This window comes from Pongo abelii, chromosome 1 (genome assembly GCF_028885655.2).
Source record: "Pongo abelii isolate AG06213 chromosome 1, NHGRI_mPonAbe1-v2.0_pri, whole genome shotgun sequence".
In the NCBI taxonomy this organism is placed as follows: domain Eukaryota; kingdom Metazoa; phylum Chordata; class Mammalia; order Primates; family Hominidae; genus Pongo; species Pongo abelii.
In genome coordinates this window covers 160,776,480-160,800,476 of record NC_071985.2, presented here as the reverse complement: position 1 = coordinate 160,800,476, position 23,997 = coordinate 160,776,480, and the positions used below count along the sequence as shown (strand labels likewise).

Below are 23,997 nucleotides of genomic sequence, written 5' to 3'. Positions count from 1 at the left end.
GATTAAAAAAATGCATCACCTGAGTTGCCTATACTCAATTAGTCCTTAAGCTCTATCTGTAATGGTCTATGAGCAGAGGAAACTATCAGCTGTAGAGAAGAGTCAAGAAAAAAATAACTGACAATATTTAACGTTTTCTAATGGAGAGAGAATTTCTTATAAATGGATACGTTAAATTAGTTTAAAACCTACAGACAATGTAAGAAGTTCAACAACTGGATACTTCTTAGAGAATTTCAGAATTACTGTAAGCAAATTGCTTTGAGTAAAAGTAATGCAGTTCAAATTTCTATTTCATATGATAAAAAAATTTAAAAACTAAAATGTAATTTATTAGAAACATTATTGAGAAGACACAGAGACTCTGTTCTCTTTAAGAAGTTTGAAAGTCAAAAGTTCCCTCAATATCACAAAATGCGGGATATAGCATCAAAATGGATGAGGTACAGAGCACACAAAGTAAACAAGGACTGCACCAAACCAACAACACTGGAAATATATGGTCCCCACATATTAGGGAAGCTTCACTGTTGGAAGCAATCAGTGAACTAAACATGGGTCTCCTGGAAGCAGAATGTGGGTCCAGCTATCTTCATTAACCATAGTATTTATTAAATTGTTGTTTGTTTGGGAAACCAAACGCCAGAATATATTATTGAAAGAAAAGCAGTCTACTAAATCCTTTAGGGTGGAAATGGTAATGCTCACTACAAATAAGCAATATGTTGCTTGCTACAAAAATACATATTGCAGCTCCCATAATATGTGTTTGCAATCTCTGAAGATAGTGTCTTGCCCTTACCACTGTTGTTCAAACTTCTAAAACAAACTTAACATAAAGAGAAAATACAGGCTTAATTTATATCCTCTCTGTGACAAAGAGTTTATCACTGTTACCAACAATGAAAAGTTTTTTTTTTACTATGTAATATCAAAGATATTAGTTACTTTTGCATACAGTGGCATTTGTTATTCAAAACAGAAATTATTAAAAACATATGTATTAGTATATATTAAAAAATACGATAATATTCCAAATTTGAACTCATAGGCATGTTCCAAAAGGTGTAAGTCATATACCACACCCACATCATTAAATTTAAATATGTTGCATGTTTCAAACAGAAACATTTCCCACTCTCTTTCACCTTAGACATGTCATGTACACTGATGTTGTGTAAGCCACACTTACAAGCCAACTACCACCCAGTGGAGAGAAAGAAGATCTTTCAGGGAAATGTGAGGTGGGGTGGCAGGGGGAGAAGGGAGGGTGATGGGAAAGAAATGAAGGAATAGGGCGTTTAGCTTTGTTTAGATCTAAGCTTTGCTGATCATCCATTTATATTTTCATAGGAAATAAAATATTCCCAGACTCCCACTCTGCAGTGTTGCTTAGGGGTAAAATCAGGGTATGGATGTTTATTAATGACAAACCACCTCAGAGCTCAAGCTCAGAGGAAAGAAGGGAAAATGAGAAAAATAAGTAAAAGTGAAGACTGATGGAGGGAGGAAGGTGGGAAGAAAGACGGGATAGAAAGACACAAAAAGAGAAAAAGAGAGAAGCAGAGGCAGAGTGAGAGCGAGTGAGAGAGGCAGTGTGTACACATGTGTGAGTGACAATGTGGAACAGAGAAGGAGAGTATGCCTTTTAAAAACAGTGAGAGACAATCTGAATGTGGAAGTGGTTCTTAGAGCATGGAAGTGCCAGTGCTTGTGAGGATGTGAGAGTATGTGAGTTAGTATGTTTATGGAAATAAGATTTATGAGGGTGAGTAAATGGTACTGGAGGGGAAGAGTGACCATGCCTGTGTGTGCCACAGGGGTGGGAAACGGTATGGGGAGAGGGATGAGAAATGGGAGTCAAAAGAGGGAAGACAGGGCACAGGATAGGGACATTAAGGAGGAATAAAAAAAAAAACAGACAAAAAGAAAAAAGGGTAAAAGAGAGGAGGAAAGGGGATTAAATGTGAGGAACAGAAATTAGAGTCGTGGAGATAAAAATGAGAAAATATGAGAAGAAATTTTTAAAAGGAGGGAAAAAACAGAAAATATAAAAGGTATGAAAAGAGATATTGGAGGGAAAAAGAGTTACAAGGAGGTGGGGAAAATGGTATAAGAGAAGGAGGAAGGAGAAAAGAAAGAAAAGAGAAAGCGGTAAAAGGAAAGAAAGATAAAGAGCAAGAAATCGAGCCTAAGTGTGTCCGAGAGAGGGAAAATAAATGGGAGCAGAGAAGAGCAGTTTGAAAGAGTCGCTTATGCTGGAGTAAAATAGAAACAAACCTGATAAACTTGTCAGACTCTCCAAGAGTACCCCATGACAGTAAAACAGAGACCTTGTGCATTGAGTTTCAAAGTGGCACCTGCCCCTCCTTCTAAACCTGACAGTTCACTCATCCCCAGGCTACTTGGCGTTCCAGCAAAGTGCTTTAGCATCACGAGTCCAGCTTGTTACCTGCCCCAGCATAAACGGGCCGGGGCTCCGGGAAGAATCTGCACCTGGAATTCTTGAGATGTGGTCTTTCCATGATGAGCACCACCAGCATTATTGCTTGTGTTATAAAGAAGGCAAAGAGGGTTCAAAGAGAGACAGAAAGATAGACCGACACAAGTACGAAAAGCACGCCGTTCTTCCTACCTAAGCACCGCCGTGTCCCCTTTTCTGACCATCATGTTGTCCACGGCCGCCCAGGGGAAGTCCACACTCTGTCCAGCCGGGAGGCAGGAGGGTAGCAGGCAGCACAGGCTGAGGAGCACCGCCGCCAGCCACTGGTTCGAGCAACAAGCACCCTGCACCAACAGCATCATGTCCATCCCTGCTAGGGCTGCTCACTCTCCAGCAGCTTTCAGCTCGCACTCCCCCACCCCCTGGTGCTGGCGAGTCTTCCCGGGAACCAGGCGGCGCGCCACAGGATTTTTTTTTTTTTTTTTTTTTTGGTGGGTGGGTGGGTTTCTTTTCTTTCTTTCTCCCCCCCCCCCCCCGGTTGTTGGGTGTTGTTTCTCTCTTTTTGTTTTTCGGTGTTTTTGCCTCCCCTCCTCCTCTTCGCTTTCCCTCCCTCCCTCCCCTCCCTCCCCCTGGCACCACACTACACCTCCTCTCGGTTGCTTTTGGCCGCGTCCGGAGTGTGTCTAATTCTCGGGCGGCTCGCACACCATCTAGCGAGGAGGCGAACGCGCCGGCGAGTGAGGGAGGAGGCGCGGCGGCGGCGGAGGAGGCAGGGCGAGCGGCGGCGGCGACTGCAATCGCACCAGCAGCAGCAACAGCAGCAGCAGAAGCAGTGCGGGGCGCTGCGCCGGCCGCCGGCCCCCGGCCCCCGGGCTCGCGCGCGTTGCCAAGCGGCCGTTTCCTTAGCAACCCCGCCAGGGGACTGGAGATGGAGAAGGGGGGGATTAAAAAAATAATTTAAAAAACAAAGAAAAAATATAGCAAGAAAAAAAAAGAAAAGAAAGACAACGAAAAAAATAGGAGGAACTGTATCACAATTATGCAAACTGAGGGGGAAACAGAGGCACCTTAGAATGAAGGCTTTCCTTACTGTCGTAAGCGCTAGAGGGATGCTTTGCTAGAAAAGTCTCCGTGTCGGGGCTGGGGTGAAGAGAGCTGAGGGGCGCTTTGCCTTCCCTCACCGGTGCGTTTTACCTCTCGAGGCACCGTAAGTTTGAAGTCCTCCAAGTTGTGGTCGGCGCCATCATGACGCCGGCGACTGTGAGTTATTTTTTTGTTTGTTTGTTTTCATTTTCTTCGAATCTTGCCTGGGTGGCTACGCTGCAGTTAACGAGCAGCCAACTAGTTCTCTGCGTTTTCTCGGGAATAGGTAGGGACGGTGGCGGGGCGCTGCTTTTTTGCGGGGACACGAGGAGGTGCAAGGCCTTGCGGTAGAGCAGCTTGCGTGTCTGTGGGGGTCGGCCCGTATGGATTGCAGGACGCCCCTCTTTTATCTGTGGGTGTTGACACTAAGTTGTGTGTGTGAGTAGGGGATTGTTTATGGTCAATATGGAGTGTGTGTGTGATGGAGAGCGTGTCGTACGCGCGCAGGCCAGCGTGCGCGCGGGGGGGCGGGGGGGGCCTGTGCACGAGCGTGGGCACGCAGGCGCGCTGGGAGGGACGGGGCGGGTCGTGCTGGGATGTAGAGTCGGGAAAAGACTGCAATCAAGTGTTTTAATTGTGTAGAGCCGGGCAGTCCAGTTATGTAAGAGGCAGTTTAACCCATTTGAGCCTATCAGGCCGAATAATCGGCGCATCCGAGTCAAGGCAGGGCAGAGTTAAGGGGTTTAACGAGTCTCAGGGTTGTATTTCTTAACAGCCTCCAAACCGCGTTGAACAGGCTTGCTCCTCCGCGGTGCAGAGCGGTAACCTCCGCTTCCCCACGCAGCAGCCTCTCCGCAGCTCGCCGGGCTGTTTTCAGCCCTGCCCTGGCCCAAGGCAGAAGGAGATACTAGGCGTGGGGCCACCCCTACTCTTTTTTCTTCTTTCCTTCTTGAACTCATTTCCAGATTCAAGATCCCTAAGCTTTTCCGGGCCATTTGCAAATCAATGCGAGAACCGAGGCTGAGTCCTTAGCAGTTACACCAATCAATCTTGTTCAGCGAGGAGTTTGGGAAGCAGAGCGGGGAAGTGAAAATGGGAAATAAGTAATTAAAAAATAAGCTGCCTCCCCCTCACACACTTTTTCCCTTCCTCCACCCCATCCCCCTTTAGCAGTGTTTGAAGAAGATATTCTTTGCCAGATCCCAGTTCTTCTTCCTTTGGAGGAAATAAAGCAAAACCTCACACGTCCGTAACTCGTTTTCCGTAATGTTAGCAGAGTCCTTTGGCAAAGCGCACCGAAGCAATACTCTCTGCAGGGGTCAGCATCCGGCTGCCTCCGCAGACTGAGCTCTTTACGAGGCAGGCAGGGAGTCGTTTTACTTGGTGGTAGCAGTGTTCAGAGTGATTTTTATCGCCATGCACGGGGATATATGGGGAAAGGGAAGGGTTCCCATCACCTGTGACCACCCAGACTGGCTTACAGAAGAATCTTAACTAGCAACACCTCCCTGCTAAACTGGCACTCCAAGGCTGGGCAGTTAACGGAGACATTTGCGGCAGGAGTCACTGATGTTAGTATTCTGCCTTAACTCTCAAAACCGACTCGGAAATTGAGAGTGCAATAGTTTCAACCGCATTTTGAAACATCAATAAAATGTTAGTCATTTGCGGATGAATGAAAACATTTTCTTTACCCGTCTGGTATGCTAGGGAAATAATTGTCAAATGACAGACTCTCACTAATATCGATGCCAAATACCTAGCTAACACTGTCATCTTGTTAACTGCATTTTTCTATCTTGCGTGGCACGCTGATGGATAAAGCGTAAAATTATCTAGGGCAAACGGGGGATTAGAAGAATTGACATGTCACATACATGGGCAAAGCTATGCAGTATTATTTAGCATTTCAGTAGAAACGAGCTAGATTCTATTGAAGAGACACAGAAGGTATAGCTTCCTGCATTGTGACTCAGTTTAGTGCTATTTTAAGCAGTGATGGGGGTGCCAGTGTTTTCTAGTACAAGCTATGAAAAGCATCCTTTTCTAACTGCTGTTTCCCAGAGATCTGACATCTTCAGTGTCCACGGGGGTGGGGTGGGGGTGGTAGGAGGAGGGTATTCTTTGACCAGGGATGGAGCTATGCAGCAGTTTAAATATGTGCAACAACCCTTCAGGCTTGTAAACGGAAACTGGAGCCACTTCTTTTAAAGACAGTTTCTTTTCCTTTTTTCTAGTTTTTATCTCAACTACCATTCACAGATCACACTTAACTCTTAGAGAACCCATCTAAAGAAAGCAATGACTGAACTTAGTGTATAGATGTCTGGATTATGGGGGAAATTATTTACAGGTAGGTCACTATTATTTACAGCAAGTGCAAGAATGTCAGGTAGGGCAGCCCCTCTAGACCCTTGTACTTCTAGTCTTCTGACTAAAGAAAATGAATTTAAAAGCTTTTATGACTTCCTATTCCCTAAACCTTTCTAAGGACAAAACATCTGACAGGCTTTTACGTGGTTCTGATATTTGCTTTTGAAGTCCTGGAATTCTTACAAACAGAGACTTAAATTCGGACTGTCTTGGCTCTTTTTGAGGGAAAATCGAAACAAAACCAAACAACAACAAAATGAGAAAAAAAAAAGCTTAAATAACAAATAGTTCCTTGGTAGAATTTTTTGAAGTAGAAGAATTGGTAATAGCGTTGTTTAGAACATTTTAGAGGCAAATATTGGTGTGGGTATAATGGGTTACTCCTTTGGTTAGAATTTTAAGGAAGTGACATTGGAACTAATTATTATTTCTTTATAATGATGTACCTTTTTTCGCTTTAAAAGCTCAACTTCTAGTATTTCAAGAAATGTAATAATCAGTAGGGAGTTAGTATAAAAGGAGAAAGGTGGAGCCTGATTGTGATAGCAGATTATTTCATTATCTAGATTGATTCCACTCCTGCCTTTCATGCCCTATGACCTGTATTTTGAATCCCTAAGGATGTTGGAAAGAGTAATGTTATATAAGGAAGCTTCTTAAGCTTGCTTACTTTAATAAACTCGATTTTTATTCAACAGCGTAAGTGTGATTGTTAGAATGGAAAAAAATAGAAGTTTACATTTGTTTATTGGTAGTGAATGAGTAAAGCCAGCTTCATCTTTCATGTTATTTTTTTTAATACTTTAAGTTCTAGGGTACATGTGCACAACGTGCAGGTTTGTTACATATGTATACATGTGCCATGTTGGTGTGCTGCACCCATTAACTCATTATTTACATTAGGTGTATCTCCTAATGCTATCCCTCCCGCCTTCCCCAACCCCACGACAGGCCATGTTATTACTGTGTGGGCATGAGAAGTTTTAGCCAAGACAGGTCCCAGGACCTAATGGAAGGAGCTAATGAGATCACTTTGTATTTCCTGAAGGAGTCAGTCAGGAAGCCCTTATAAACTGTACTTCTGAATAATAGCGCTCTAACTTGGTCCATAATTGAATCCCTATTTGAATTAAGCTGCCTTAAGCTTGGAGTACCTTGCCAACTAAAACTGAGGTATACTGATGAATTTCAGGTCAGGGTGAGAAATACAAAGTTCCAGAAATTTGTTGATGGAGGGGAATCTTCCACTACAGAAGTGTTTCTTGATCTAGGCCCTTTTGACATTTTGGTGCAGGTAATTATTTTTTTGTGGAGCGTGGGGACTTCTGTGTGCATTGGAAAATGTTTGTCAGCATCCCTGGCCTCTATCCAGTAGATGCCAATAGTTGTGATACCCAGAATTTCTCCAGGCATTGTTAAATGTCCTGTGGATTGGGAAGGGGATTACTCCAAGTTGAGAACCACTTCATTATAAGTATATTTCTAAAATATATACCATCTTGTGTTTTTCAAATAAAATAATAAAGCAGATTTTTTGTCAAAAGTATCTCATTTGGATTCTATAGCTACAAAAAGAGCTCCTTCTCATCAGTTCAATCTCTACATTTACTTGCCATGTGGTTGAGTAGCCCAGGTTACCACAGATGCAATGAATTTAATGGCTACGGCAACAAAATACTTTCTAGGATTTCTTCCTAAATTATAGGAGACTTGCTCAAATAACATTACAATTATACACTAACAAATGTCTTCTATTTTGTTGTAATGTATAGTTTGGTTATAAATGTTATTGTAAAGTAGGCGAGAGGGGGTCTTTTATTTAAGCAAGTGTTGTACTAATAGTTCTTTGAAAGGAAATTGTCATTTTATGTTGTTTTTTCCCAAATAAAAGTGTAAGTAAATGGTGAGCTTATTTTGGGCAATAACCCATGTAAATCTTTGCCTTCTTTATATTGTGACAGCTACATATTATTCACTCTGGAAATGGCTATTGCATAAAGAAGAAGAAAAAAGCAATAAGTTATTTGCCTATTGGGTCATTCTATTTAAATATCATATATTTATTCAGTTATAATTTATTTAGCATCTTATCTATTCACCATCAGCATTAGGGGTAAGCAAAGAAGTTAAAAGTGTATATGTGTGTTTGTATGTTTGGAGGACTGTGGAGATACCTACTCTACTTTCAAAGCTCTTCAAACCATTTCCATAGAATGGCCCTGAAAATTTCGCCTAAGTACTTAAACAAGAAAGAACAGTGTTACAATAGATATGGGTAGAAATCATTTTCAAATAACTGAAGTTTCTACTCTTTCTGCTTGTAAGATAACAAGTACAGCTTTAACTATATTTCATTATATAATTTACAGTGGGTTCCAGGAAAACCAATAATTATTATTTAAGATTTTTTCTCACATATTTCTAAGAAAGTCAAGCACCTCTATTCAAAAATAAACATCAAATTTTATACTTTATACTGAACTATGATGAATGTAAAATCTTATTCTCCAAAAGAATTATTCTGTTTTATTTTATTATGTAATTTATTTAATTTCCTAAAAGGTTCTGATTTTTATTGCAGAGGTGTTTATCTTGTATATTTTCAAACTCTACTATGACTTGTTAATTTTGTCCCTTTAGCATTTTATATTTTTTTTCTATAATTGATATATGTGTGTCTATGTATATGTGTGTGCCTCTATAGACGGGAAGTACCTCACTGTGTAAACTTATGAAGACATCTTGACTAGAGTTTGTGATTTTTAATTTGGGATAATTTTTACTATTAGTATAGTTTTCTTAACACAAGATCGTGAAAACATAGCTTTAAAACATAGCCCTAAGGAGAAAGAAAATAACTATTGCCATTTCACTCCATGTCCACTTCTAGCAACTATTGAGATTTTTATTGCTCTTGTTGTAAGTTATGATATTCATGGGTAAGTAAATCATTGGTTTTTCTTAAGGTGAGAAAAAGTCAACCGGGTTTGAAGTGGAATAATTTTAAAGGACTATATCAAATACCTTCCCAAATTTATAACAGTCACCCATGTTTATGACATTTAATTTTTTTGTTCTGAAATACACATTTTTAACAATATACTTTTAGAAAAGTGCATAGAATGTGAAGGTACAGATTAGTGAAGCACTATTTTAAAGTTAACATCCATTTCATTCCACAGTGATTAAGAAACAAAATTACCAACACCCCAAATGCCTTCTGCAAGCCTTTTTAAAATGATAACCCCCATTTTCTTCCTTAAAAGTAACCACTGTAATTATTTCACTATCATCATTTCCTCATTTTCTTTACATTTTTACCATTTAGCTTTGAATCCCTCTGAAAGAATGACTGGCTTTTATATGTACTCATACAAAGCCACAATACATCATACAACATGTAATTATAACATACACTTTTTTGTTTCTGGCTTCTTTTGCTTAACATCATGTGTTAGAATTCCTCTGTGCTGTTGTGCAGCTGTGTTCCTTCATTTCTTGAATCCATGTAGCATTTCATAGTATATCTATAGAATTATATATTTATTCATTATATTTTTGGAAGATAGGTTTTATATTACTTGTCTATTACAGACAGTGATGCTATAAACATTCTTGGATATCAGTACTGAAAACTTCTCCTAGATTACACAAAGCTGAGCTGCAAGTTTTTGAGAACACTGACTGTATCAGTCAGGGGTTTGCCACAGAAACAACCAATAGAAAGGAAGTATGTCTGTGCGCATATACATATATACGTACATTTTATATATTATATACATTATATATATACACATAGACACACACACAGTGGGGGGGGGAGAGACAGAGAGAGAGAGAGAGAGAGATTGTTTTAAAGAATTGTCTCATATAGCTGCATATAGCTGTAGAAGCTGACAAGTCCAAAAGTCCAAAATCGGCAGGGTGGGCTGGGAGACTAGAGACCCAGGGTAAAGTTGATGTTACAGCTGGTGTCTGAAGGCAATCCAGGGTTAGAATTCTCTCTTCCTCAGAAGACCACAATTTTTTTTCTGTTAAGGTCGTCTACTGATTAAATGAGCCCCACCCACATTATGGAGGGTAATCTACTTTACTCAATGTCTACAGATTTAAAAGTTACTCTCTTCTAGTAAGTATTCTGCATAGCAACATCTACACTGGTATTTGACCAAAAATCTGACTAGCATAGCCTAGTCAAGTTGGCAGATAAAATCAACCTTCACATTGGTTTACTTCCAGTTCACCAGTACACATGATGGGTGTGTCTTCCTCATCTCAGTTTAAAGAAGGTTTTTTAAGATACCAAGCCTTGGATGTCCCTGTACTGTATTTTTTGTCACCTCAACTCTTTGATAAAATTTCAGATCATGGTTATACTATAAATTTTCTTTTATTTAGATAGAACCACATGCAGAACATTAATACGCCTTTTTTTTTCTTAAATCATGAGAGCAAAAACTGTAGAAAAGTCTTGCTTTTGTTGCTGTTGATAATATTGTTTGTATTTGTTTTCATCATAGACCTTGAAAAATTTTGCTATTTGAAACTATATGAAAACTATAATGTGGGGAAAACCAGTTTGGAATTAGGACAGATTACAATGTTGAAGCATTCCTACTTAGAATCAACTTCTGCTGGAGCCAGTTGAATCCTGTGAACTGAGTGTAATGCTCACGAACTGTTGAGAAATACTGTTGGTTCAAATCTAGGACTTTTGCCCAGTGAGTTTTCTGAATTCAGGTTTATTTTTGAATTGGCCTTATAATCTTATCAATACCAGTCTCTCTCTCAAAAGAAAAAATAAAGCAGCCTTTCAGTCACCTGTAGGATTTGAACAACCACTAATTTGTTCTTCATCACTATTATTTTGTCATTCCGATAATGTTAAATAAGTGAAATCATATAGTATATAACATTTTGAAGTTGGCTTTTATTCACTCAGCATATTGCCCTTGAGATCCATGTAGGTTATTTCTTATATCAATATATTTTAGATTTTTTTCTCTTTTTATTGTTGAGTGGTCCATGGAATGGATGTATGATAGTTTCTTTAACCATGTACCTATTTTAGGACATTTTGATATTTCCAGTTTTGGGCACCTACAAATAAAGCTGCTATGAACAACCATGTACAGGTTTTTGTGTGGACCTGTTTTTATTTGTCTGGAATAAATACACCGAGGTATGATTGTGATGTTGTATGATAAATGCATGTTTACTTTAAAAAAAAAAACTGCCAAGCTATTTTGCCATGGCTGTACCATGTTACATCCCAACAGCAATGCATGAGAAATCCAGCTTCTCCACATCCTTGCAGTTTTTCCTATTGTAACTAGTTTTTATTTTATCTCTTCTAATAGGTTTGTAGTGGTTCTTAATTGTGATTTTAATTTGCATTTCCCTAATGACTAGTAATGTTGAACATCTTTTTTTGTGTGCTTTTTTATAATCCATGTATCCTTGTCAGTGAAGTGTCTCTTTGTTTTGCCCATTTTCTAATTGGATTGTTATTTTTTCTTACTGTTCAGTTTTGAAAGATTTTTTTCTGATATATATTATAGCTCTGAGTCCTCTTTCAGATATGTGGTTGTAAATATATTCATCCAGTCTGTAACTTTTCTTTTCATCTTCTTAACAATATCTTTCATAAAGCAGAAGTTTTAAATTTCAATGAAGTCTAGTTTACTTTTTTTTTCCTTTTATGAACTATGCTTTTGGTATCATATCTAAAAAGTTTCACTAGGCACTAGTTTCTGAAGATTTTCTGTGATTTTTTTTCTAAAGTTTTTTATAGTTTTCTGTTTAAATCTGTGATTCATTTTGAGTCAAATTTTTTACAAGGTATGAAGTTCAGGTAAAGTTGCTTTTAATTTATTTATTTTGACTATGGATATTCAATTGCTCCAACACCATTTTAGCACCATTTTTTTGAAATGGCTGTATTTCCTCCATTGAATTGCTTTTGTATCTTTGTCAAAAATTAGTTATGTAGGGCTATTTCTAGGTTCTCTATTCTGTTCACTTAATCTATGTGTCTATCCCTCACTTAATCTATGTGTCTATCCCTCTACCATTCCTGGTTATTTTAACTATATATAAGTCTTCAAATGAGGTAGTATAGTTCCTCCCACTTTACTCTTTTATCAAAATTATTTTAGATCTTCAAGTTTCTTTGTATTTCTATATACATACAGTTAGAGTAAGTTTGTGTATGTCTAAAATATTGCTAGGATTTTGATAGGAATATTGTTCAAAATATATATCAATTTTGGGATAATTGGGATAATATTTATTGAGACTTTCAATCCATGAGCATGGCACATTTCCTATTTACTTTGGACTTCTTTAATTTCTTGAAACAACATTGTATAGTTTTCAACATACACATTTAAGTTTTATAGTATTTATACCTATTTCAATTTTTTAACCATTCCTAATATATGGAAATAGAATAGCTTATTATATGTTACTCTTGAATTGTCTAACTAAAATCATTTATTCTATGTTAACTTTTATATTTCTTGAGATTTTTGACATATATCATTGTTTCATATATGCGTAAGATTAGTATTCAGTTTTATTTTTTCCTAGTCAGTTGATACATCTTTTGTTTCCTCATTTCTTTTTTTTTAAATTTATATGGCTTTATTGTTATGGCTAGAACTTCTGGTACTATGTTGGATAGCTGTAGTGAGTGTAGCCACCCTTGCTTTTTTTTCCTGATCTTCAAGGAAAAGCGTTCCATCTTTCATCATTAATTATGGTATTACCTGTGGACGTTTTGTTGTTGTTGTTGTTGTTGTTTTGTAAGTGTTCTTTTTTTTTTTTTTTTTTTTCTTTTATTATTATTATTATTATTATTATTATACTTTAGGTTTTATGGTACATGTGCCCAATGTGCAGGAAAGTTACATATGTATACATGTGCCATGCTGGTGTGCTGCACCCACCAACTCGTCATCTTGCATTAGGTATATCTCCCAATGCCATCCCTCCCCCCTCCCCCCACCCCACAACAGTCCCCAGAGTGTGATGTTCCCCTTCCTGTGTCCATGTGTTCTCATTGTTCAATTCCCACCTATGAGTGAGAATATGCGGTGTTTGGTTTTTTGTTCTTGTGATAGTTTACTGAGAATGATGATTTCCAATTTCATCCATGTCCCTACAAAGGACGTGAACTCATCATTTTTTATGGCTGCATAGTATTCCATGGTGTATATGTGCCACATTTTCTTAATCCAGTCTATCATTGTTGGACATTTGGGTTGGTTCCAAGTCTTTGCTATTGTGAATAATGCCGCAATAAACATACGTGTGCATGTGTCTTTATAGCAGCATGATTTATAGTCCTTTGGGTATATACCCAGTAATGGGATGGCTGGGTCGAATGGAATTTGTAGTTCTAGATCCCTGAGGAATCGCCACACTGACTTCCACAAGGGTTGAACTAGTTTACCGTCCCACCAACAGTGTAAAAGTGTTCCTATTTCTCCACATCCTCTCCAGCACCTGTTGTTTCCTGACTTTTTAATGATTGCCATTCTAACTGGTGTGAGATGGTATCTTATTGTGGTTTTGATTTGCATTTCTCTGATGGCCAGTGATGGTGAGCATTTTTTCATGTGTTTTTTGGCTGCATAAATGTCTTCTTTTGAGAAGTGTCTGTTCATGTCCTTCGCCCACTTTTTGATGGGGTTGTTTGTTTTTTTCTTGTAAATTTGTTGGAGTTCATTGTAGATTCTGGATATTAGCCCTTTGTCAGATGAGTAGGTTGCAAAAATTTTCTCCCATTTTGTAGGTTGCCTGTTCACTCTGATGGTAGTTTCTTTTGCTGTGCAGAAGCTCTTGAGTTTAATTAGATCCCATTTGTCAATTTTGGCTTTTGTTGCCATTGCTTTTGGTGTTTTAGACATGAAGTCCTTGCCCATGCCTATGTCCTGAATGGTAATGCCTAGGTTTTCTTCTAGGGTTTTTATGGTTTTAGGTCTAACATTTAAGTCTTTAATCCATCTTGAATTGATTTTTGTATAAGGTGTAAGGAAGGGATCCAGTTTCAGCTTTCTACATATGGCTAGCCAGTTTTCCCATCACCATTTATTAAATAGGGAATCCTTTCCCCATTTCTTGTTTTTGTCAGGTTTGTCAAAGATCAGATACTTGTAGCAAGTGGGCTTCATCCCTGGGATGCAAGGCTGGTTCAATATACGCAAATCAATAAATGTAATCCAGCATATAAACAGAACCAAAGACAAAAACCACATGATTATCTCAATAGATGCAGAAAAGGCCTTTGACAAAATTCAACAACCCTTCATGCTAAAAACTCTCAATAAATTAGGAATTGATGGGACGTATCTCAAAATAATAAGAGCTATTTATGACAAACCCACAGCCAATATCATACTGAATGGGCAAAAACTGGAAGCATTCCCTTTGAAAACTGGCACAAGACAGGGATGCCCTCTCTCACCACTTCTATTCAACATAGTGTTGGAAGTTCTGGCCAGGGCAATTAGGCAGGAGAAGGAAATCAAGGGTATTCAATTAGGAAAAGAGGAAGTCAAATTGTCCCTGTTTGCAGATGACATGATAGTATATCTAGAAAACCCCATTGTCTCAGCCCAAAATCTCCTTAAGCTGATAAGCAACTTCAGCAAAGTCTCAGGATACAAAATCAATGTGCAAAAATCACAAGCATTCTTATACATCAATAACAGACAAACAGAGAGCCAAATCATGAGTGAACTCCCATTCACAATTGCTTCAAAGAGAATAAAATACCTAGGAATCCAACTTACAAGGGATGTGAAAGACCTCTTCAAGGAGAACTACAAACCACTGCTCAAGGAAATAAAAGAGGATACAAACAAATGGAAGAACATTCCATGCTCATGGGTAGGAAGAATCAATATCATGAAAATGGCCATCCTTCCCAAGGTAATTTACAGATTCAATGCCATCCCCATCAAGCTACCAATGACTTTCTTCACAGAATTGGAAAAAACTACTCTAAAGTTCATATGGAACCAAAAAAGAGCCCGCATCGCCAAGTCAATCCTAAGCCAAAAGAACAAAGCTGGAGGCATCACACTACCTGACTTCAAACTATACTACAAGGCTACAGTAACTAAAACAGCATGGTACTGGTACCAAAACAGAGATATAGATCAATGGAACAGAACAGAGCCGTCAGAAATAATGCCACATATCTACAAGTAAGTGTTCTTTATAAAATTGAGAAACTTCTCCTGTATTCTTAGTTTTCTGAAAACTTTGTTTTGAAAATCACGAATGGTGTTGAATTTTCTTAAATGCTTTTTCTGCATCAGTTGATATCATGTGATTTTTTTTTTATTTTGTAGTCTGTTACTGTGAAGGATTACATTGACTGATTATGGAATACTGACTCAGCCATTTTTTAGTTGTTCTGTCAATTGTTATCAGAGGAGTGTTGTAGTTTCCAACTATGATTTTAGATCCATCTATTTCTCTTTTAATTCTATCAGGTTTGGTTCACACCTGTTGCAGCTCTGTGGTTTGGTGATGTACATTTGGGATTGCTATACTTTCCTAATAGATTGACTCCTTTCTCCTTAAGTAATGGTATTTTCAGCCCCTAGCAATTTTCTCTGAAGTGTAAGATATCTAATGTGATTTGAGCCTCATCTGCTTTCATTTGATTCATGGTTGCAATGGTATATATTTCTCTGTTTTTTTTAATAATTTCTCAACCTTCCTATATTATTAAATTTGAAGTGAATTTTTTGTAGCCATCATATACCTGGGTGATATTTTCAATCTACTCTACCAAATGTACATTGTTTAACTGGCAAATTTCATTTACTTATTGATGTGTTAGAGATTAATTCTACCATTTTAATTTTTTGTTTTCTGTTCTTCTTGTTTTATTTTTCTTCTCTGTTTTCTGTTTTCCTGCCTTCCAGTGGGTTATTTGAATATTTTTAATAATGGTATTTTGATTTATTTTAGCATTTTTTAGTGTATCTCTTTGTATAGGATTTTTAGTGGTTATTCTAGGTGTTACATGCACCAACTTGTCACAGTCTACTAGTGTCAACACCTTACCTTATGAGCTAAGTGTAGAAATATCACTACCCTTTGTATCTCTTTTGCTTCCCAGTTTTATAATTGGTTTCAGTATTTCTTCTGCATACATTGAAAATCACATCAGACAGCATTATACATTTTGCTTCAACCGTCAAAAATAATTTAGCACACTCAAGTCTAGGATGGTTTATTCTATTTATGTATACCTTTACTCTTTCTGTCTTCTTTGTTCTTTACTCACTGAAATAAAGTTTAAGTTTCTCTGAGAATTCCTTGATTTTTTTTTAATTCCTGAACTGTATTTTTGCTCACTACAGAATTTTGAGTTGACAGTTCTTTGCTTTTAGTGCTTGAAAAACATGCAACATCTTTTTGAACTTTATAGTTTCTGATAACTCTTGCCATTCAAAAACTTTTCCCCTGTAGATTAAGTTTCGTTTCTCATGTGCTACTTTCTATTATTTTTTTTCTGTCTTGAGTGTTCAAAAGTTTTACTATGTTTTCTCTACTATGAATTTCTTTCAGTTCAACCTGTTTTAGGTTTGCTAAATTTTTTTTTTTTTTTTTTTTTTTTTTTTTTTTTTTTTTTTTTTTTTTTTGAGATAGAGTTTTGCTCTTGTTGCCCAGGCTGGAGTGCAATGGTGCAATCTCGGCTCACCGCAAACTCTCACCTCCCGGATTCAAGTGATTCTCCTTCCTCAGCCTCCCCAGTAGCTGGGAATACAGGCATGTGCCACCACGCCCAGCTAATTTTGTATTTTTAGTAGAGACGGGGTTTCTCCTTGTTGGTCTGGCTGGTCTCGAACACCTGACCTCTGGTGATTCACCCACGTCTGCCTCCCCGAGCGCTGGGATTACAGGTGTGAGCCACCATGCCCAGCCTAAACTTCTTGAATCTGTAGATTTATGTCTTATAGTAAATTTTTGGATATTGTTCGTCATTTTTTCGAATACTGTTTTAATTGCACCCTCATTTTCTTTGTTTTTGAAACTCTGATGACACAAATGTTAGATCTTTTGTTATAGTCTCACATGTCCCTGAGGATTTATTTTATTTTAGTCTACTTTCTCTTTGTCATTCACCCTAGGTAATTTCTGTTCTTCTGTCTTCAGATTTACTGTTTGTTTATTCTGTCTACTGTTGTGCCCATTCATTGCATTCTAAATTATGGTTATTCTTCTGTTCTAAAATTTCTTCTTTTTTTTTTGCATCTTTTATTTTTTAGCTGAGACTCTTTTTCTTTGCTGAGTCTCTTTGTCCACAATAATTTTTCAGTTCTTTTGAACATATTTATTTATTGTTTATTAAAGCCTTTTTATAATACCTGCTGTAAAATCCTTGTTTGATAATTCTAATATCTGTGTAATTTTGATGTTGGCATCCATCTATTGATCTTTTTTGCAAGTAGAAATGTTTTTGGTTCATAGTATAGTAAATAGTTTTATTGAAAACTGAATATTTGGGTATTATGAGACTCCAGAAATTATTTAAATCATCTGTTATAGCAGTCTTCCTCTGGTATCTTTCCAGGGATGGGGTGGGGCTGCTAATATTTTTTGTGGTATTTGACTGAAGTAGATCAATTATTGTGTAAAAGCTTTTTATCTTTCTAGGTTGCCCCTTTATTAAGCATACGTCTAATCCATCCTTCCAAATTCATACCCCTCTTTAATAGTATTTAAATTATAAATTTATTTTTTTCTAGTATGCTCAATCCAGGCTTTCATCTCCCTATCTGAGAATGTTACTTCAGCTGAGCTTGTTCATTATCATTATAGAATACAATGTAAGTGATGTCTACAAAGGAAACATAACAATTAAAGGACGAAAATTTTGTGTATGCACTTAATCACAGAACTCTGACCAAGTATTTTAAAACACCCAGGCTGTGTTTTTAGGCCACCAACATGGCTATATTTCTATCAATCTATATATATTTTTATGTTTCTGTCACCACTGATGATTGTCTGTGTCAATCAGAAAAACTGTGGCAATATACATAAATTGTGAAGATGGCCACCTTTAGTGGAAAGACCTCATGGTTAGAAATGAATGAAAAGTGAAATTTTTTATGAATGTAGTTGAAGTTTAAACTAGCAATTTTAGGTTAAATAATAGTTAAAACTGTAAAGAAAGTTGAAATAAATAGCAGGAGACCTCAATTCTTCTCAAGTTTTAGCCAGTAAATGGTAAAAAACCAAAGACAAATCTGTTTCTTTGGATTCTATTTTAGCTCTTGCAAGATAAAGGGATGGAAATAATATGTAATCTCTAAGGCTCCTTTCTGAATAATTGGATGGAATATGTATATTTAGTGGTTCAAATGTATGAAATACTGCTCCTTGATCATGGGACATCTCAGTCCTTATCATAAGAGGAGATTTAATTTTGTGTACTCAGTGCTTACTCTCCATCTCTCAATTCCTCTGGATATGATTGGATGAGCTAGCCCAACAATTGGTTTCAGTCTTGTTATTATTATTATTGATAAAATAAGATATAATTAAGCATGACACCTAAATTCAGTTTTTTTTTTCCTTAGAGATTAAGGGTGAAATGTATTTGGACTACAAGATAGGGATTTGCACTCATGGATAAATAATAACAACAAAGTATCAAACTAAATATACAAGATTAATTAGAATTTTTAGATGTAATTTTGGTAGAAAAGTAAATATTTTTATTGTATACTGGTACATATTATTTCCTGGCATTAGCATACAAATGCTTCTGCAGGTGTGCGTGCACATACACACACACCGCCCCACACATTTTTACATGTATTAAAATATATTTAAGACGCTGGCATTAGGTTTAAAATATACTTGAATGGAACATGTTCCAGTATTCTATAATTGGGACAAGTCTGCAGTCTAAAGAATATTTGCCCAGCCCCTACAATTTCTAAATGAGGCATGTAAATGGTTAGGTCTCAGAACAAACAAAATTATGCTCTTTTGCAATCATTGTAATCTAGGAGTTACATTTACACGGATCTGTCAGTTTTAATTGGATTTATAAGGTAAGGTTTATCTGTGATCAGTTATGGATGATCTAATTTTCCATTACTCAAAGAGGAAATCCAGATGCTATCAGGAACTCTTAATGATTTTATTCCTGTCTCCTTTAAGAAAGGAGAGAAGGATTGTGGCGAGACAATAGCAAATTTTAAATATTTTTATTAGCTTATTTTTTCCAAATTTTTTTTCTGTTGGCCATATCAACATTCAGAAACTAACTTTGGCATTCCCAAATGACTCACTTATCTTGATTATTCATGTATAATGGTTGTGTTATTTTTCAGTGTGGGATCAAATGGCTTTTCAAAAGTGAACTCAGCTTATTTCATTATGACCGATTTTCTGACGTTCCATACAATTTTCACTGTAGAATGAAAGCAGCAGCATGAAAGTAATGACGGATTAATATTTAATATAATAATTTCTCAAATTATTGTTATTTATATTATGATTCCATCTCAAACATGAATTTATTTCAAAAATAGTTTGTTCTAGAGGATTCAGGATTTTTCTAAATTATCTTGTGACCTGGGACACACTGTCAAGTTTTAGAAGAGATTAAGAGAACTAAATACATATGCCAAGTCAAGATTTAAGGCAAAACAGATTAAATGTGTAAAAAAAAAAATCAGATCCGCCCCAACATTCACTGAGAACTTATGTGCCAAAAAATTATTTTATTAACTCATTTTATGTAATAGTATTTATTTGTATATTACATTTTATTTTGGAAAATAGAGGTAACATATTTATTTAAATATATTTACCTGTAATTACATAACTCTAATGTAAAGGATTATATTATAAAGCAGTTTAATCAACTTTTTTGTTTTAACAATATTCCAAGCCTGTATTAGTTTATTCTCACTCTGCTGATAAAGACATACCCCTGGGCAATTTACAAAAGAAAGAGGTTTTACTGGACTTAGTTCCACGTTGCTGGGAAAGCCTCACAATAGTGACGGAAGGCAAGGAGAAGCAAGTCACATCTTACTTGAATGGTAACGGGGCAAAAAGAGAGCTCATTCAGCGCAACTCCCATTTTTTAAAACCATCAGATCTTGTGAGACCCATTTACTATCACAAAAAGGGCATGGGAAAGACCTGCCCCCATAACTCAATCATCTCCCACTGGGTTCCTCCCACAACATGTGGGAATTACGGGAGCTACAAGATGAGATTTGGGTGGGGACACAGAGCCAAACCATACCAAAACCCTATTCTTTTTCCCTTTTTCTAGCTAAGTATAGTAACTTCATCATTATTTGATTTTTCATCAGTAAGACCCTTACTATATCTCAAAATTATTATTCTAAGTATTGTTTAAAACTATTTTTATTGAGTCTATGTTAAGTCCTGAGTCTTTTTTTCTTCAGAAAAATAAGTACTTAATAAAGCCCTGTTTGATCTTTGCCATTTGTAGGCTAAAATTAATTGAAATTTTTTTAACTGTATAACTGCACTGGTCTTAACAGTTCTTCTTGCTTACCTACCACTTAGTCTTTCAGTGTAATATTTTCAGACCACAATATTTTCATGTCTCCCCTCTAAAACTTTTCTATGGCTTCATATTACACTGTGAAGAATACCCCAAATCCTTAACATAGTTTGTTGACTACAGGATCTGGTTTCTCTCCTACTTAGCAACCTCTTCATAATGGTTCATGTGTTAGTTTGCTAAGACTGCCATAACAAAATACTACAGACTAGGGACTTAAACAGCAGAAATTTATTTTTTCATAATTTTGTCATCTGGAAGTCCAAGATCAATGTGCTTACAGGTTTGGTTTCTCCTGAGGCCTCTTCCTTTGGCCTTCAGATGGCCACTTTCTCACTGTGTCTGCACATGGTCTTTCTTCTGTGAAGGTATCCCTGGTTTCTTTTTTGCTCTTATTAAGGACACCTGTTATATTGAATTGGATACCTACTTTTATGATTCAGTTTAACCTTACCTCTTCATTGTTTCTATCTGCAAATACAGTCACTTTGGGGGTGAGGGGTTCAACACAGAAATTTGGGGTAGACAAAATATAGTTAATACTAGTCCATACTCCATGAAATCTCTGTTTTTGCTTGCTGTTTTATCCCCAGGGTCTGTCATCATACCTACATATAGCAGAGGCTCAAGAAATATTTGTTGAAAGAATTAAAGAATTAGTGAACTGCTGGGTGTAGTGGCTCATGCCTGTAATCCCAGCACTTTGGGAGGCTGAGGTGGGTGGATCATTGGAGGTCAGGAGTTTGAGACCAGTCTGGCCAACTTGGTGAAACCCCATCATTACTAAAAATACAAAAATTAGCCGGACGTGGTAGGGGGCGCCTGTAATCTCAGCTGCTTGGGAGGCTCAGGCAGGAGAATCGCTTGAACCCAGGAAGTGGAGGTTGCAGTGAGCAGAGATTGCACCACTGTGCGACAGAGTGAGACTCCATCTCAAATAATAATAATAATAGTAGTAATAAGTCAACCTAAATATTCATCATGTAATTTGCATGCTTAAGCACTCTACAAGACTTCAGAAATAAAGAGATTAATAAGATAAGGAACCTACTTTCACAGAGCTAAAATAGGCACACACATACAGACACACTTATACTCCTAAATGAAATAGTATATAAAGTGATACTCTAGTTCTTTGGTTCAGATTTTTTTACCTTTAAGATAGTGATATGTTTATATTTAGAGGAGGTGCCCCATACATACAAAGAACTGAACATAAACAGTGACTGCCCATTGAGAATAATTCTGTAAAGACTACACTCCCACTCCAGTTTCTGTGCAGTATGCCTTTGGCAGCTGTTCCAGTTTTGACCCAGGCTGACTTAGAAAGTGTAACTGCCTCATTCATTCTTGTCTCTTTGTAGGAGTTTACTGCAATCGTGGCAGAAATGAAGTGCTATGGCACACAGAGGAATTTGCAATTAACAGTCTTCACATTAGAGAAAACATCTGAGCTCTGTGTTAAAGAATATGTAGAATATATCAGTAAGAAGAGCATAAGGAGGACTTCTGAAAAGAAGAAACAGGCCAGGTGCGGTGGCTCACGCCTGTAATCCCAGCACTTTGGGAGGCTGAGGCGGGCAGATCACGAGATCAGGAGATCAAGACCATTCTGGCTAACACGGTGAAACCCCGTCTCTATTAAAAATACAAAAAATTAGCTGGGCGTGGTGGCGGGCGCCTGTAGTCCCAGCTACTCGGGAGGCTGAGGCAGGAGAATGGTGTGAACCTGGGAGGCAGAGCTTGCAGTGAGCCGAGATCGTGGCACTCACTGCACTCCAGCCTGGGCGATAGAGCAAGACTGTCTCAAAACAAAAAAAACAAAAAAAAAAACAGAAAAAACAGCATGATAAAAAATGAGCCTAGGAATATGAGCCTTTCTAGGCAGCTTTGTTAGGCTTGACTATATAATGAGTGCTGAAATAAGAAGTGATACACATTAATGCACAAAAAATTAGTTTGGGAAAGATTGGGAAAGTTCATAAATGTTTTCTGAATAAATTATAACTTACATATTGTAAGTCTGGGAATATCATGATCACCTTTGTGTTTTAGAAATGTAATATGGCCACAATGTGAAAGACAGACTAGAATGAAAGGAATGGTGGAAAAGGAAAGGAGGGGATTGATGCGGTTAATGTGTATTTTTAACTGAAAAGGGCTATATGGTAGTTTTGTACGTAGGTGATAGTATATAGCCTTGAATATTCTAATTGAAACCATAAACTGATTCCTGTACTTATAAGCTGCCATTATGTGATATGATAACATTTACTGGCCAATATTTTCATTAAAACTATTTGGTAGTGCTAGCCAAAGACAGTCAACAAATACTAGTCTATAAAGATATTTCTCTTTGGATAAATATATGAGGGAGACAATATAAAACAAAAATTCACATGGAACATACGTTAATAAAATACTGCAGAAGCAAAAAAAGTGAATCATTCAAAAATGAAAAGGATACAAGACAAAAAGAAAAAAAGAAAAACCAAATGCAATAGTAGAATTAAAATTCATATTCTAAATATTAAAACATAAAAACATACAAGTAGTATTGACATTTCAGCAAATTGAATCAGTGATATGGAGGAAAAACATGAAGAAATCTCCAGATACCTGAGGGAAAAAATGTGATGTATAGTAAGTATTAAATGTGTATGATAAATTTGACACAACAAGTAAATAAGAAAAGGAAAGGTTTGTTAAAAAGTAGTAATGAGAAAATTTGTTAACTACTTGGAGAAAATTAACATTAGACCCTCATCTGATACCGTGCTCTAGAGGAAACTAAAGTTGGCCAGGAAAATGGGAGAGGGTAATATTTTACTGATCTCAGGATGGGGGATTACATTAAAGTATACATAATATATCAAAAGAGAAAAAAATGAAAAATTTAAGGCCATGTTCAACTTTGTAATTCACAATGTACCATATACATTTTTAAAACATGAAAAACCATGAATAATTATATATAATATTGTAATAAACTTAATGATAGCCTCTCACTTCTAATATTACATAATTTAATCCTCACATACAACCCTATTAGGTAGGTACTGTCATTAGCCCCATGGCACAGGAGGAAGAAACTGGGGCACAGATTGGGTCAATAACTTCAGGTCACAGGAATTCCAAGTGTATAACTGGAATCTGAAATAAGGTAATCTTTCAATCCTGCATTTTCATCCTCTCCACAATTCTGTCTCTGTAATTTCTGTGTGAGCTAAGATTTGGCTAAAGTTACAGAAAACAACTAGTGAAAGATTTAAAAGAAAAAGGTAGGGTATTGCTTCCTTTCCTACTTGGACCCGGCAGAATGGCTCCCACAAAGAAGGGTGGCCGGAAGAAAAAAGGGCCATTCTGCCATCAACGAGGTTGTGACCTGAGAATACACCATCAACATTCACAAGCGCATCTATGGAGTGGGCTTCAAGAAGTGTGCCCCTAAAGCACTCAAAGAGATTTGGAGATTTGCCATGAAGGAGATGAGAACTACAGATGTGTGCCT

The 23,997-nt window shown here is 37.1% G+C and overlaps 1 protein-coding gene and 1 long non-coding RNA gene across 3 annotated transcripts in view; one reads left to right on the top strand and one right to left on the bottom strand.

The window, feature by feature from the left end:
- The window catches only part of NEGR1 (neuronal growth regulator 1), a 908,360-nt gene extending 905,000 nt beyond the window's left edge, over positions 1 to 3,360 (bottom strand). Inside the window, exons 1-2 of one of the 2 annotated variants that reach the window (XM_054541955.2) lie at positions 3,090 to 3,360; positions 2,636 to 2,787 (exon numbers count right to left, since the gene is read on the bottom strand). In XM_054541955.2, coding sequence (XP_054397930.1) covers positions 2,636 to 2,670 — 35 coding nt within the window. In that variant the 5' untranslated portion in view covers positions 2,671 to 2,787; positions 3,090 to 3,360. 2 annotated transcript variants of the gene reach the window in all.
- Positions 3,361 to 3,367: 7 nt separating this feature from the next.
- Positions 3,368 to 23,997, top strand: part of LOC134759449 (uncharacterized) — a 485,506-nt gene continuing 464,876 nt past the window's right edge. The window contains exon 1 of the long non-coding RNA XR_010135663.1: positions 3,368 to 3,703. This is a non-coding gene — a long non-coding RNA (uncharacterized LOC134759449). The remainder of the gene's footprint in view (positions 3,704 to 23,997) is intronic.